The sequence below is a fragment of the Ochlerotatus camptorhynchus genome, unplaced genomic scaffold (assembly GCF_037179485.1).
Source record: "Ochlerotatus camptorhynchus isolate MF236.1 unplaced genomic scaffold, CSIRO-AGI_Acam_v1.1 ptg000290l, whole genome shotgun sequence".
Classification (NCBI taxonomy): Eukaryota; Metazoa; Arthropoda; class Insecta; order Diptera; family Culicidae; genus Ochlerotatus; species Ochlerotatus camptorhynchus.
Window position 1 is genome coordinate 2,877,913 of NW_027040779.1, and position 15,620 is coordinate 2,893,532.

Here is a 15,620-nt window from a genome sequence, read left to right on the forward strand (position 1 = left end):
TAACACATTGAATATTTCTCAATGTAAAACATCGTCGCTAAAACATTACCGCCATCTGTTGAGTACACTGTGGTGGGTAGTACGCTGAACAGATGGCGGTAGTGTGTAAACGTCAAACGCAAGGGAATTGACTATGCACGCCACAGGTGGCGGTACTACCAACTGCGATACTTTTAAATTGACCGTTAAATGCTTGTTCGATGAACATCTTGCCAGTGTTATGTCTGTTTGTCTGTGGTAGGACCATCAAGTATCGAATCTGAAATACTTCAAGAAAATTTTACAAACCTTTACAAATACACGGCTAGATCCCCGGCGGCACCAGCTCCACATCATCAAAGTACGACTGCTGCATGGCATTCCGAGCGGAGATACGTTTTATGGGATCGTACGCCATCAATAGCTCGAATAGATCCTTGGCTCGGTACCGCTCGATTTCCTCCGGCACCGCTTGCCCATCCCATTTTGGAAAGCTTCGCTTATAGTCCGACAGCTGTGACACGCCCGGCCAATTGGTTTCGTCCGGTGTCCCCCGTGTTCGAAAAATCCTATACAACTGATCAATTTCGCTGTCTCCCGGAAACAGCGGCCTCTTGAGTATCATTTCTGCAAAAATACATCCTAAACTCCAGATATCGACTCCGGTTGCGTAGAACTTGGTCCCTAGCAGAATCTCCGGTGCTCGGTACCAAAGGGTAACCACCTCGTGCGTGTATGTTCGCATCGGAACATTGAACGATCGGGCCAGTCCAAAATCCGCAAGCTTCAGATGACCATCACGATCCACTAGCAGGTTCTGTGGCTTGAGATCACGGTGCAGGATTCGGTGCATGTGGCAAAATGCAATTGCATCCAGCATCTGGTGCATGTAGCTCTTGACCAGCTTCGGCGTGAATGAGGATTTGTATTTGTCGAGCAGCTTTTTAAGATCCATGTCCAGATATTCGAAGATCATGAAGATACTGGAATCCATCACGGCTACATCGAACAGTTCGACGATCGAGTGGTGCTGAAGGTCCTTGAGAAGCGAGATTTCCCGTATGGCAGTTGATGGGACGCCTTCGGTTTCACTGGAATTCAAGATGCAACAGGATTCATGTCAGATGTTTGAAAAACCCTACAATACAAAGCCATTCACAATGGACATAATCAAACACAATTTACCTGTCTAGCCGAATCCTTTTGAGGGCGACATATTTCTGGGTATTGACATCCTTGGCTTTGTACACAACTCCGTACGTTCCCTCGCCAATCTTTTCGATCCGCTGGTAGTCACCAATGTTGTGCATTACTGATGGTCTGTTCGAAAATAACTCCCACGGGTCACGAAACGAAATTTCATTGACAAAATCCGGAGTATTCAACGAGTAACGGAAATATTATTTTTTAGGGATCATTGTACGCAAAGCAGATTCCAACCGGAATCTCATAAGAAAATAAAAGGACTGCATCTGGCTGCAGGTCGGAATTCGCGCTCAAATTGAGCTGTCATATTTGTATTGATGCACGCTATTTCAAAACTACCCAAATTTGGGTAGAATCCACCCTGATCGGTAAAAACTGAACCTGCCCAAAAATGGGTAAACTGTGTTGGGAGTGACAAGTTGACAAATGAACAACATTGACATGAATCTGATCGACGTTGTTCATTCGTCAACTTGTCACTCCCAACACAGTTTACCCATTTTTGGGCAGATTCAGTTTTGACCGATCTGGGCGGATTCAACCCAAATTTGGGAAGTTTTGAAATAGCGTGTACGTTTCCCTGATCGTTTCTGAAGGGCATCAGATTTTAGTACAATAAACACAGTGCAGCTAGTATCCGCTGATGCACAAAACAGCGCTGTGATTCACGGCCGATGAGATTAACCTTGTGGCTCGAAGCTTACTCAGTTAATATGCACGGCCAATTGATATAACGAGTGTCGCTCATAGATGAGTAAATGTTTACTAAAATATAAGAAAATCGACAGTGAGCATGCATAAGGGCACTCGTTACATCAATTGGCCGTGCATATTAACTGAGTAAGCTTCGAGCCACAAGGTTAATCTCATCGGCCGTGAATCTACAGCGCTGTTTTATGCATCAGCGTATATACTAGATGCACTGTGTTTATTGTACTAAAATCCGATGCCCTTCAGAAACGATTAGGGAAATGCACACGCTATTTCAAAAGTTCCCAAATTTGGGTTGAATCCGCCCAGATCGGTCAAAACTGAACCTGCCCAAAAATGGGTAAACTGTGTTGACTGATTTTGGTGTGATTCTTTTGATAAAAAAGTGCGCAAAATTTCATCTCTACCGAGGGGGCAGCAAAACCACAAAATTACCTTGCATACGGGGGGTATTCATTTGATGAAAGGGACCGTAAAAAATGACACCAAAATAGAAAGTTTTTCTTCCGAAAGTTTCATCTTAGTATTCATCTTTGATTAACGTACCCCATTCTAGTCGAAATTCTAGTACTACACAATGTTTGTTTTGATTTGCTATGAAAGTTTGACGGATAAAATGAGGAGTTAGTGGATTTGCCTAAGTTTCGAGGGGTGAATCGATTAGGTTGGGACCGAAGAGAGTACCAGAGCTGAGCCAAAAAGTTGAGCACGTTATTTCGGGACCTTCTAGTCTTAGAGTTACCTCTATGGTGGAACGGTCATAAACAGAAAATAGATGGTATAATCCAAGGGCTAGGTCACTCCGCACACCAATCTTTCGTCATCTTTTGTGTTAGTGTACCGCATGTGTGCCGCAAGTGTGCCGATTTTGCCGGTCATAGAGCAAGCTGCGATTGTTTGTAAAACACCCATCCCAGCAAACCCGGTATTTTTGACACCATGAATGTTTTGGTTTGAAATCGCAAGCATAAATCGGATTGAGGATGACGCGGGAAGTGGCGGGTGTGCGTAATTTTGGTGTTTTGTGTTCATAGGATAGTAAAAGTCCTGTGTTTTAGGGTTTTATAATGCCCTCAAAGGTAGACCAGAAGCCTGGCCTTTTGTGATGAGAAAAACAACGGTCTATCAGCTGCCGAAACCGGTGGGGAACATTGTTGGCGACCTAGGTGTCGTATCCTTCCGAGCCGTCGTCCTCCATTTTCTTTCCATTCATTCACACTTCAGCAAAGAACATCTATCGCGCACAAACTTAGCAAAGTGAATGGTGAACCGTTGCGCCATTTCCGCTTCGCAGTTTCCAGTGTCACAGTATTAGTGAGCTATCCTTTCTGCAAACGTTCTCACTCACAGACACACACTCACCAATCATTTTAGCACAGCAGGTCTGTGCTATATCGATATACACCTAAAACTAAACCTAAACAGGGATGAACGATAGGCAGACAAGGCTTATGTAAAAGATAATAAGGTTGCTTATTTTACTTTCATTTGATGAATCCAATGTAAACATATTTTATATTGAATTCATTATATCTGCTCTGATAGGTACTACACTAGGGGCATCCCACTCTAAACTTTATATTTCTCGCGGTGTACTTATAAATATCTGACTGATATCTTAGATACCTATAAATACTTAAAAATACTTAGGAAATACCTAGTACTAGTATGCTTACCTGGTTGCTAGGTGAATTTCTGCAGTTTGTTTATTCAATGTTGTCAGGAATTTTATGTGTTAGGCTGGTTTGTGTGCATTGCGAGCGTTAACGTATCAATGAATAAATCATTTAAAATAAAAGATTTCCAACTTCAGCGAAAAAGACGATTAGTATGTAAAAGTAAGTCTTTCGCTTATGATAATGTGTCTTTTCCTCTGAAAAAAAAATCATCCTGATATTGGTCCCCTATATCCCATATCCCGTTTTCTGGAGAAAATAAAGCGTATTTTAAAATTTAATATTATGTGCTTCTTATTAAAAATCACATTATGCTATTCTAATAAAAATGAACATAGAACCCCGCATATACGATATATACGCAGATAAATGTAGATTTCTCATTAGCGTTAAAATGCTCTCATATGTACTAGCTTAAAGTATATAGTTGATGCTATTGGCCTTGACGGCGAATATATAGCTCTTTACTCCTATGGTTACTTTCAAAAACGAAGAGGTCCGCAAGTGGTGCTACAATTTATGTTTCCCAACAGCGAACTTCCTGTTTTGTCGGCTTTTCCTCGAGTAAATAGTTCTTGGCGCAGGATCAAAATTTCTATCCCATTTTTTGCGGTTTTCGTCCTTTTATCCCCGAAGGAGTTCCTGCAGAGCGGTTGATGATAATAATTATTAATTATTAATTGGGTTCTTTAATTTTGAAAAATATATCGGTTTTTATATATCATCTGAAAGAGCTTCGTTTTCTGAGCACAGCGATATTTTTTTCAACCCCACGCACTTTCATCTCGATTTTTAAATCATGATTTAAAGCAAAATAATAACTTCACTGTTTGACACTAAACTGACAAACTGACAGCTCACTCCCATACAAAGTGACACCGAGGGGCGCTAATAAGGTGATTTTTGCAAATGTAATCGTACTTGTTTAAAATAGTTCCAGTGTGCCAAAATCTCGGCCAAAATTGATGAAATTTTGGGTGTTTGTTTCGATGATTATATTTCGACAGTGAGCATGCATAAGGGCCTATACGCGATGATCGATTCTCTTCGTCGATTTTCTCTTTTGTTAATAACTCGCTAGATTTAACGTTTCTCGGTGCGTTTGCTGTTGCTTTTGATAACCAATACAATCTGTTACTACTCTGCATTGAACAAATTCTAGAAAATTGTTTCACTTAGCTGTAGCAATGCAAAGAGAAAATCGATGAAGAGAATCGATCATCGCGTATTCGCCCTTATGCATGCTCACTGTCGATTTATTTATCTGCGTGTAGAAATCTACTTTTTGCCAAATTGAGCCGGATTTAACTCAATTTTGAGTAATCTCATCGTCCGTGATATGTGGTATAATGGTTTGCGTCTGAGATTTGACAATTCTTGAAAATTTAAAGTTACACCGACGACACCAACTCATATTATATTTTTGATTCTTGCCGCGAGGTCTGCAACCGCCATAAGTTGTTCTGAATATCTATTTATTGTGTTCCTCTTTCAATGTGGTTTTTCAAGTAAAAACTCCGTAAAATGAATAGTCTAATGATTAACGTTGAAATTGCGTGCTCTAAAGGGTATGCCCTCCGCATTCCCATCGTTGTAAACGTGCAATAATTTTCGTCCCCATCCGCATTTCTAGTTTCAACATAAAGTCTTCCAACTCGGACCTGTTGAATGCGATTCACCTGTACCTGAGAGAAAATGTCACCCTGCCGAGGGATCACGTCTTTCGGGTGGACTACGCCAACGTAGAAAGCATCATGGTGTGTAATGAGATCTTAGAACAAACCCCACGCACGGATCTGCAGCTACACATCTATCTGCTGAATGAAGAAGCCTGCGAAGGGGAAACTATTCAGCAGGATGGCGACGAAGTTCAGATTGCCAACCATTGGTTACTACCGGCGAGGGATTTCCACGGCCAGTGGGAAAGTTTGATCTACGACGATCATCTGAAGTACGACCTGTTAAGTTACATGCAAACGACGATGCTCTTTGCCAGGAAGAATGTTAACGTTAATCTGATTTCCTGTAATAGGTAGGTGTTTTTCTAACTTTCCAGAAATTGGAGCTGGTGTTTGAGATTGATTGTTTATTTCAGATTAATCTTGCTGCACGGCCCTCCAGGAACGGGAAAGACTAGCCTATGCAAAGCTCTGGCACAGAAACTGGCCATTCGGATGAGAGAGCACTACACCCACGCACATCTGGTCGAAATCAACAGCCACAGCCTGTTCTCGAAGTGGTTCTCGGAGAGCGGAAAGCTGGTGCAAAAAGTGTTCGATCAGATTCACGAACTGTGCCAGGATAAGTCGTCGCTGGTGTGCGTCCTAGTGGATGAAGTAGAATCGATTGCATTCGCGCGGGATTCGATCTCCAACAACGAACCGAGTGATAGTATTCGGGTGGTTAACGCCGTCCTTACGCAGCTGGATCGAATCCGCAAGTACTCGAATGTGTTTGTTCTGGCCACTTCGAACCTAACCGCGAGCATTGACATGGCATTCCTGGATCGGGCGGATATCGTGCAGTACATTGGAAATCCGAACCAGCAGGCCATCTACGAGATTTACCGAACGGCACTGGAACATTTGCAACACGTTGGCATCATAACCGATGTGGACGACATTCCTACGCTGGCCGAAGCTGACGACAAGGTGGTGGGTAACAATTTGAAGATGCTAGCGAATCTGAGCGTCGGGATGAGCGGCAGAAGTCTGCGGAAGGTGCCCTTCTTGGCTCACGGCTTGTTTGTGAAGGAGGACCAGACGACGTTGCTCAAGTTCCTGGGTGCCATGCGGAGTACGGTTCGAAAGATGAAAAGCGATAAGATTAGGCTTGAGAGGAAGGCCGCGGTCTGCGATGGTGGGGTGTGTTCAGAAGACTCCGGTAACTTCGGGGGAAGTGAGGTTAACGGAGGATCGATCGAGGATCAGGGAGTGTCGTTGTGAGGTGTGAGTATGATCGGGATTTCGTAAAATTTTAAAACCTTTGTCGCTGTTAGACTGTAACACTACATATTTATCTAGGTCAACAAAATGAGCACTATATCTGTGAATAACATTGGAACATTTGTTTAGAAATCTTCATATTCGTCCCAAAGCCCAGATATGTTTTTCTTTGTGTTCGCTGCCAACGATTATTAGAAAACTAGTACCAGAAAATGTTTCTAATTTCGGGAATTGGGTTGGCGATTGTCTACGGCCCATTTTGTTTTCTTAACTTAATAACACCTGGCTAGGTATGCGGAGGGACGTGTGTCTAAAATTCCACAAAAAGCGTATATATACGTAAACGTAGCTTATGGACAGCCCTCGATAACGATATGGATATAGTGACCAGTGTTGAAGAGAGCCACAGCACGAAGTTGACTATGTACAAAACGGTACTTAGACCGGCAATCCTCTACAGCCTCAAGACATGGACTAAGGTAGTGGAGAACCAACGCTGCTGGGAGAACCACCCATCGTCCGCATCGGGCGCATACGGATCATCTGCTTCATTATTTCTAGATAGAGCTGGACTTAGGGCGTAACAGCTTTTGTAAACAATGACTTCGCTCGATGATTTCTAGGAATTCAATGCGCGCCCACGCAAACCAATATAACCACAGGGAAGGGGACGACTTCCCCTACCTGATGGTGATATTGATTTGCTTGGACGAGCCTTGAGTTTCTAGAAATCATCGAGAGAAGTCATTGTTTACAAAAACTGTTATGCCCTAATTCCAGCTCTATCTAGACTTTGCGTTTTCAGGAGCACGAATAGCATCATCCAGTAGCCTGAAACTATTCCCGTTTTCGAGAGAATTGTATTCTCCATTCAAAACATTTATTTTGTGTGTCGAAAATCTATTTCGTTCAGAAACGGGTATAAGGACGAATAACTCAATGCTAGCTTCCCGGCTGCATTTTCAGTTTCATACCAGTACCAGTAGTTGCCAACTGATGAACATTGAAAAGATGCCCAGAGAGAGTGGACAATTTCGGCCTCAAATAAATAAACGAACGACAATTAGTTGGTTTTGAGTAACTCAAAACATTTATTACTATTTTTTTTTCTTGGATTATTTAGAGGGTGATTTAAGCTTGAAACTTCATTCTTATCCGTACTAATTTCTATGACAATAAACTATTGATATCAGGTGATTACAATCTAAACGGCAACTTATCAAGGTATCGAATAAATAACTTGCTAACACTTAAGCATTCTACTGCACTCTAGCGAAAGAAAAAGCCTCTGCACTTATACTCTAGTTTGATTTTAGTTCACCTTAAAATCTATGCACTTAGTCAACTTCTTCAACGGTGGGACCAGCTCGGCCACCGAAGCCTCCCGCCTGTTGGCCACAATTTGTGGCTCCCGCCGATGCTGATGATCCTCCTCCGCCCTGATGCAATCGAGTCATGATCGGACTGCATACTCGGCTCAGCTCCTTCATCATGCGATCGAATTCGCCCTTCTCGGCGTGGGCATTTTCATCCAGCCAGCGGAGCGTCTCGTCACATTTGTCCTTCACTGTGTTCTTGTCCGAGTCGCTCAGCTTGTCGCCGGCCGATTCCAGCGACTGTCGCAACTGGAAGATGTAGCTTTCCAACTGGTTTCTGGCAGCGATGCACTCCCTTATCTTTTCGTCTTCCTCGTGGAATCTCTCCGCCTCCGCTAGCATTCGATCTATTTCCGCCTGACTCAATCGACCCTTGTCGTTCTTGATTGTGATGTTCTTCTCCTGTCCAGAACTCTTCTCCTTGGCCGTTACATTCAGAATACCGTTTGCGTCCAGATCGAATGTGACATCAATCTGAGGAACGCCTCTTGGAGCTGGCGGAATGCCTGATAGATCGAATTGGCCGAGTCGGTTGTTGTCCTTGGTCATCGAACGTTCTCCTTCGAAGACTTGAATGGACACTCCTGGTTGGTTGTCTGCATAGGTAGTGAATATCTTAGTTTGCTTGCATGGAATTCGGCTGTTGCGTTCAACAAGGTTAGTCATCAAACCGCCAGCTGTTTCGATTCCAAGAGAAAGTGGAGCCACATCAACCAGCAGTACATCTTGAATCTTCTCGTTCTTGTCTCCACTGAGGATAGCAGCTTGAATGGCAGCACCATAAGCGACAGCTTCGTCTGGGTTAATGGACAGGTTCAGAGCTTTTCCTGAGAAGAAATTCTGGAGCAACGATTGAACCTTTGGAATACGAGTCGATCCACCGACGAGAACTATGTCATCGATTGATTTCTTGTCCATTTTGGCATCGGTGAGTGCTCTCTCAACTGGTTGCAGTGTTGAACGGAACAAATCCGAGCACAGTTCCTCGAATCGAGCTCGGGAAATTTTAGTATAGAAGTCGATTCCATCCACAAGAGCATCGATTTCAATGGTTGCTTCAGTGTTGGAAGACAGTGTTCGCTTTGCCCGTTCGCATGCCGTGCCCAGACGTCTCAAAGCACGGGGATTCGATGAGATGTCTTTCCTGTACTTGCGTTTGAACTCTTCCACGAAGTGTGACACCATACGATTGTCGAAATCTTCTCCTCCGAGATGAGTGTCACCAGCCGTAGATAGTACCTCAAACAGTGATCCCTCGTTGATTGTCAGAATGGAGACATCAAATGTTCCGCCTCCCAAATCGAAGATCAACACATGTCGCTCACCTTTGAGTTCCTTGTCCAGACCGTAAGCCAATGCAGCAGCCGTTGGTTCGTTGATAATTCTCATCACATTCAGCCCAGCAATGGCACCAGCATCCTTCGTGGCCTGACGCTGAGAATCGTTGAAATAAGCTGGAACTGTGACGACGGCATTCTTCATACTCTTTCCCAGGAAAGCCTCAGCCGTTTCCTTCATCTTTGTCAACACCATCGAGCTGATTTCTTCCGCGGAAAATCTCTTTCTCTCACCTTTGAACTCGACTTCGATTTTTGGTTTTCCTCCTTCATTGTACACCATGAACGGCCAGTGTTTGATATCGGCCTGAATCTTTGGATCGTCGAATTTGCGGCCAATCAACCGTTTGGCGTCGAAAACTGTGTTTCTCGGGTTCATTGCCACCTGGTTCTTGGCCGCCTCACCAATGAGCCGTTCCGTGTCCGAGAATGCCACATAGCTGGGGGTGGTTCGATTGCCCTGGTCGTTTGCTATGATTTCCACTTTACCATTTTGAAACACACCCACGCAGGAGTATGTCGTTCCCAAGTCAATACCGATTGCAGACATTTTCACTGCTTTATCAGAACTTAACACTTTTAATTTAAGCTTGAAGCACAGAAATTTTCACATGTGTGAATTTGAATTGGTTTTGCGTTTTATTTTCGCGCTTTGGAACGTATGCTTGCGCTATGCTCTCTTGTTTGACCTGTACTGACGAGAGGAGTTCATCGAGTCGTGCGTATAAGTGAAGGGGAAAATACGCAGTTTCTTTAAATTCGAGCACTTTCCGCGTGAATGTTCGGGAATCGGGAAGGTAAACAAAAACAACAACAACGTTGTTGGTCATATACTGGAAAATTCCGTACCGTCGAAGTACCCGTTAAAATGAGATTGCACGCACGTTTTCTTGTAGCTTTAATAACAGCATTCCCTACATAGATGCGGTGGGTGGTACCATCCACCCACCAATATTTCTCGGTTGTTCTTTATCCAATTAGGTTGATTTTTTTGTATTTGATTGGTGTTAACCATAAATTAGTTATCTACAGAAAATAAGCTCAATTGGTCTAAGGATAGCCGAGAAATATCGGTGAGTGGACGGTAACACCCACCGCAAAACGGAGGGGTTACTGTAACTATGATGTAATGAACGGAACGAATGCCCTTGTCGCATACATATTCATCGTCCAAAGGGAGTGAGAAGAAGAGTGGAGTGAACCTTATGATGTTGCTCACAGACTCATGTAAAGTTGTGCGTGTTTTTGTGCTCTTGCATTCACTGCCCTTATTTTTGTTTTGATCTAAGCGGAAGAGGAGACAACTGGCTTCTTTTTGTCTGTGACGTGTTCTTCTTTTCTCGCGGAAACGACCGTGCAAAAACTATTTCTTTATGGGCTACGCAGTCGACTGTCAGAATACAAGTAAATAGATTCCCTGTTGTTAAAATTCTCGCGTTTCTATACGTTCACCCAACCAATCAGACGCTGGTTTGCGTTTGAAAGAAAATTGTTTAAAAGGCCCCCTATGGCCAATGAGCTGGATTACCAAGGTGAAGCAATCACTCACACAACCACTGTACGATACACGCGAGTACACGCAAGTAGTGACGTCACTACTTGCGTTTACGTTGATTTTTTGGTTTACTAATACAACCCTATTTCACGATCTGCGCCACCTCTCTCTGTATCTCATTGCCCTATGGCCTCCTCTTCCTCTTAGGTTAGGATGGATATAGGAATATCACTAAAACAAAAATACAGGAAGGTTTCGGCAATGTTGTTATGATGAATGTTTTTTCTGCCTTTAAAATAATATTGCGTTGGTTGATTCTGTAATCGAAATAGGTAAATAGGAAGTATTTTGCGCTACCTGCTATATTAGGACAACTCCATGAACGTTATAAAATGTATGAGAGTTACAGAATGCATCTGGCTTAATAACAAAAGCAACTTCAGTAAGGCGTTCTAGTTGGAAATTTTCGAACAGATTCATAACTGGGATACAGTGTTGTTCTATTTTTGTTCAAATTTATAAATAAACACGTTCCATCCCAGTTATAATTGTTTTGACGTCGTGGTGTTAGTGTCTGTGGAATTTATAGCGAATTCCTTTATTATCGGGGTTGGAACTGGTGCGAAACCGAACTTTTTGTCAGTGTGAACCTCAACCTGAGCTGGGTTTTAATAACAAACGATCAAACTGACGTTTGTCAGAAAACAAGCAGACCCAATCTTGATACCCGATCCAGGTTGGAACTGAATAATAAACGAATTCCGCTATTAGTCAAATGTCAATATTTTTGAATCAACGCCCGGTGAATTTCGCTTTGCGCTTCGAGTTTTTTTTCCGCCTCGCTATTCTTTTCTACTGTTATTGAAAGATAAATATATAAATTGTACTTGTAGCACAAACGAAGTTACAGACGACTAACTGGCGAAGAAATCCATTAAAATAATGTTCTAGGTTCTTGACGATAAATTTCTGTGTCGGATGGATCAGGAAAGATCTTTCTGTGATGTGGATTTGTTGTTGGTTGTGGAATGTTGGGAAAACATAGATTCTACGAAAAATTCTGGGGTCTAACTTCGGCATCACGATCTCCTTGCGGTTGGTGGCGATTGTTGTCTTGGCATAGGTTACGACTTCGGAATTTCAGTGAACTGTAATATTTTCTCATTTAATTTTTTTCATTTTATAATCCTACTTTTGCTAAGGCTATAGTTTCAATAATGTTGTTTATTTTATCATTTAATTCCTTAAGGTTGAAAAGAATATTTATGGAATATAGTTCCGAAGTTTTTGAATTGAACAGTTGAATAGCATCTTTTGTTTTAAATACTCTTTACTCTCTCTTTTAACTGTAATGCCATTTCTCGGTTAATCTTTACTTGTATATTGTTATTTGCTACGAGATTGTTAATGGTTGAATTGATTAACTTTAAATCATCTGCGTCGGGGGATCCGGCAATAAATTTCCAAACTTTTCCTACTGCGTCCCAACATTTCTGTCTCTTGGTTTGTAAAATAGTTCCTAGTGAGAGGTTTATGTCGTCAAATTTTTGGGCTATCATATCTGTAAACTGCGTTTTTCCTACTTTATCAAATTTATCTCTCAAATCGGTTACATGGTGGTTCAAGATTTCTATGTTAAAATGATGTAGGTAATAATAGGTAATAGGTAATAAATAGGTAGGGTCCAGGTATGAGAGCTAGCTCGCTGGTGTCGGTAGCATTGGTGCTCAGCAGCATCAGGAAAACCAGATCGACGGAAAACAAATCAAAGGAAGAAAGAAAAAAAGAAATGAGATTAACAGAACTATATCTGTACAAGTTCGGAATAAGTTTCATATTTTTGAATTTTCTGCAGAGTTTTAAACTTTTATCGAACAGTCCGCAATTAAAAAACCCAGTAAAAACATTACTGACTGGATTAGTGTGTATATGTTATGTGCAACTTGTCTGTTGTGATATTCAATGATTTGGTTCGGTATTGGTGCTTAGTTGAAAGTTCACAATCGCATAAATTGTTTCGTCCACGTCTTTCGAGTCGTCAGCAACATCTCGAAGCGCTGCCAATAGTTTTACGAATTTAATATCAATTGCAGCCGAGCAGACTCCGGCATCCTTAAGGCAATTCTCCACGAGTCTTATCAAATAACTATCCGTTAGAAAATTGAATCCGTATTTGCACTTGAAGTCGACGACCAACCGAGCAAGGTCCAGCATTTCGCTTCCGGGGAGTAGCTGCACAGCAACCTGTATCCAATTGACCAAAAATCGCAACCCGGAGTCCAGCAGCGATGGCTTCTTTTCGCATCCTAAATCGTCCAGAGTTAGCATTTTATGCCTCAGAAATCCATTGACCAATCCGACCAGTTCTGGACTGATTTCCTGCCGGCCTTGGACATGGTCATCGCCAAGTTTATAACTATCGTTGAAATGTAATCCACAAAATTCCAACTGGAGCTTCCACAGCGGGAGCAAATCTGGGCTTGATTCCTGGGGCAGTATTTACTGAATTTGACCAACGATTTGCACAATTCAATGATCGGCTCGGTTACCTCCGAAGCCTGCTGCTTAATTTGATCCAAATGTATCCGCAGTTGAAGTGTGATGAATATAACGATTTCTACCAAAATCTGATCCGGAGGGGTTTTCCCACTGAGGATTTTCAATTTCTCTGATAGGGATTTCAGCGTTTTCATATCCAGAACAGAGCTGTTTTGAAAGTTGAGATACTTACTCAAAATCCATACGGAACTTGCCGTTGGCTCAGATTCTATTCTTTCAAAAATAGGGTAGAGAACTACTTCGGTCTAATCGCCCATTTTGGGCCTATCGAGCAGAAAACATCGAATAAATCCATGATTTCAGAGTTAACAAGTCATTGTGGGTTTGGTACGATACTTTAGTCAATTAGCTGTCGAACGAAGTCAATGAGAATGCGTTATATGAAGCTTTGCACCCATAATTCACAAAAACAAAAGAAGCGCTCCGACCGAATCAATTTTTATCTTCATCCGAAAGGCCGAAGTGAACACGCAGAAAAATGGATTTTTGTTTCAGGGCCTAATGTATTTTGTTATTGATTCAAACATATTGTATCACTATTTCAACGAAACATATTTTTGAATCAACAAAATGGTTTTTAGAATCAACAAACAGATTATTGACTCTACAACCGGTTTGTTGATTCAAAAATATTTTTCTTTAAAATAACCGAATAATATATTTGAATCAATACCAAAAACATATTAGGCCCTGAGCCAAAAATATATCCATTTGAATTTAAAAATCATTTCTCTGTGTGAATTCATTGGCGATTCAATGCGTTAGGCCGAATTTAGAATCCGTAAGCCGAGTTTGGCATCAAGAATCAGTGTTAGACTTTTGACAATATCTCAACGATTGGTTTCTCTTTATTAAATCTTACGTACAGAATTCGGTACGTACAGAAAGGTAAATACATTTGGAAGCCATCAGTAATAATAACATTTCGTTTGATGCTAAACCACAGACAAACAGACATAACACTCGGGTGCACGACGTTAGGCATACGGTCGTTAGGCATACGGACGTTAGGCATACGTACGTTAGGCATACGGACGTTAGGCATATTGTACGATAGGCATAATGGACGTTAGGCATAAAAGACGTTAGGCATAATGGACGTTAGGCATAATCTACCGGACGAATTCCAGAAGGATGATAACGGAGACCGTCTATTGATTGCTGACTTCGGTGACAATAATGAAAGAGCCTTAATTTTTGGAACTCATGAACGACGTCTTGGACAGGCAAAGTATTGGGTTACAGATGGTACGTTTACCACAGTTCCTTGTTTGTTTCGGCAACTCGTCACTGTTCATGGAAGTATCGCTCCCTCACATCAGCAGACGGTTCCGCTAGTTTTCATTCTGATGACAACAAAATCAGAATCGTTGTATCGAAAAGTATGGCAGGAAATCCTGGAAGCATCAGGTATGTTTTTTTGTTATTGAATGAAAAACCACAGAATTAACCATTCTTGATTTCATGAGCTGTTCTTTGGCATCATATTTTATTCAACCTTGGCTGTTTTTTTGATATTGAATGATAAATCACAGAATTCACCATTCTTTATTTCATGAGCTGTTCTTTGAGGAAAACCTTTTCTTCTTTGACTTTTGCAATATGTGTGTAAGAATATATTACAACAAATGTGTAATTTTTTTTATTTCTAGATGCGATTGATTTCAAGATATAGTTCAAAACTAAGCTGAGTTTTCATTGTAAGATTACTTAACCACTGTCGCTACTAATCATGGATCTAAGTAAATATGTAGATACGTCACTTATGATATGATAAATAATGGATTCCAAACTGTGCTTATTAAATAAACTATGTTTGTTTAACTTGTATCATTTTTTATTCAACGCTAAGCCTAATTTAAGCACTGTTTACAGGTTTACAGGTTTACAGGTTAAGCAGGTTTCTAGAGTTGCACAGCAGCAAGGTATTTTATGCCTAACGTCCATTATGCCTAACGTATATTATGCCTAACGTCCATTATGCCTAATGACTTTATGCCTAACGTCCATTATGCCTAACGTCCGTATGCCTAACGTCCGTATGCCTAACGTATTTATGCCTAATGGGGTACACTCATAACACTCACAAGTTGTTCATCGAACAAGCATTTAACGGTCAATTTAAAAGTATCGTAGTAGGTAGTACCGCCACCTGTGGCGCGCATAGTCAATACCCTTGCGTTTGACGTTTACACACTACCGCCATCTGTTCAGCGTACTACCCACCACAGTGTACTCAACAGATGGCGGTAATGTTTTAGCGACGATGTTTTACAGTGAGAAATATTCAATGTGTTATGTCTGTTTGTCTGTGGCTAAACTGTGCTAGATTAAGA

At 41.6% G+C, this 15,620-nt stretch overlaps 3 protein-coding genes across 3 annotated transcripts; 1 reads left to right on the top strand and 2 right to left on the bottom strand.

The window, feature by feature from the left end:
* Window positions 1-224: 224 nt before the first annotated feature.
* Window positions 225-1,379, bottom strand: LOC135706733 (cyclin-dependent kinase 2-like). The gene is made up of 2 exons (XM_065228388.1): window positions 1,165-1,379; window positions 225-1,070 (listed from the first exon to the last, which is right to left on the bottom strand). Exons 1-2 carry the CDS (start codon window positions 1,287-1,289, stop codon window positions 305-307), a joined length of 891 nt encoding a protein of 296 aa, XP_065084460.1. The 5' UTR covers window positions 1,290-1,379; the 3' UTR covers window positions 225-304.
* A 3,639-nt stretch (window positions 1,380-5,018) lies between these two features.
* Window positions 5,019-6,553, top strand: LOC135706732 (pachytene checkpoint protein 2 homolog). The gene is made up of 3 exons (XM_065228387.1): window positions 5,019-5,140; window positions 5,206-5,604; window positions 5,668-6,553. Exons 1-3 carry the CDS (start codon window positions 5,097-5,099, stop codon window positions 6,515-6,517), a joined length of 1,293 nt encoding a protein of 430 aa, XP_065084459.1. The 5' UTR covers window positions 5,019-5,096; the 3' UTR covers window positions 6,518-6,553.
* Window positions 6,554-7,808: 1,255 nt separating this feature from the next.
* On the bottom strand, window positions 7,809-9,806 carry LOC135706718 (heat shock protein 70 A2-like). Its single transcript, XM_065228365.1, has one exon. The coding sequence runs from the start codon at window positions 9,778-9,780 to the stop codon at window positions 7,855-7,857; it is 1,926 nt and encodes a 641-aa protein (XP_065084437.1). The 5' UTR covers window positions 9,781-9,806; the 3' UTR covers window positions 7,809-7,854.
* Window positions 9,807-15,620: the final 5,814 nt, after the last annotated feature.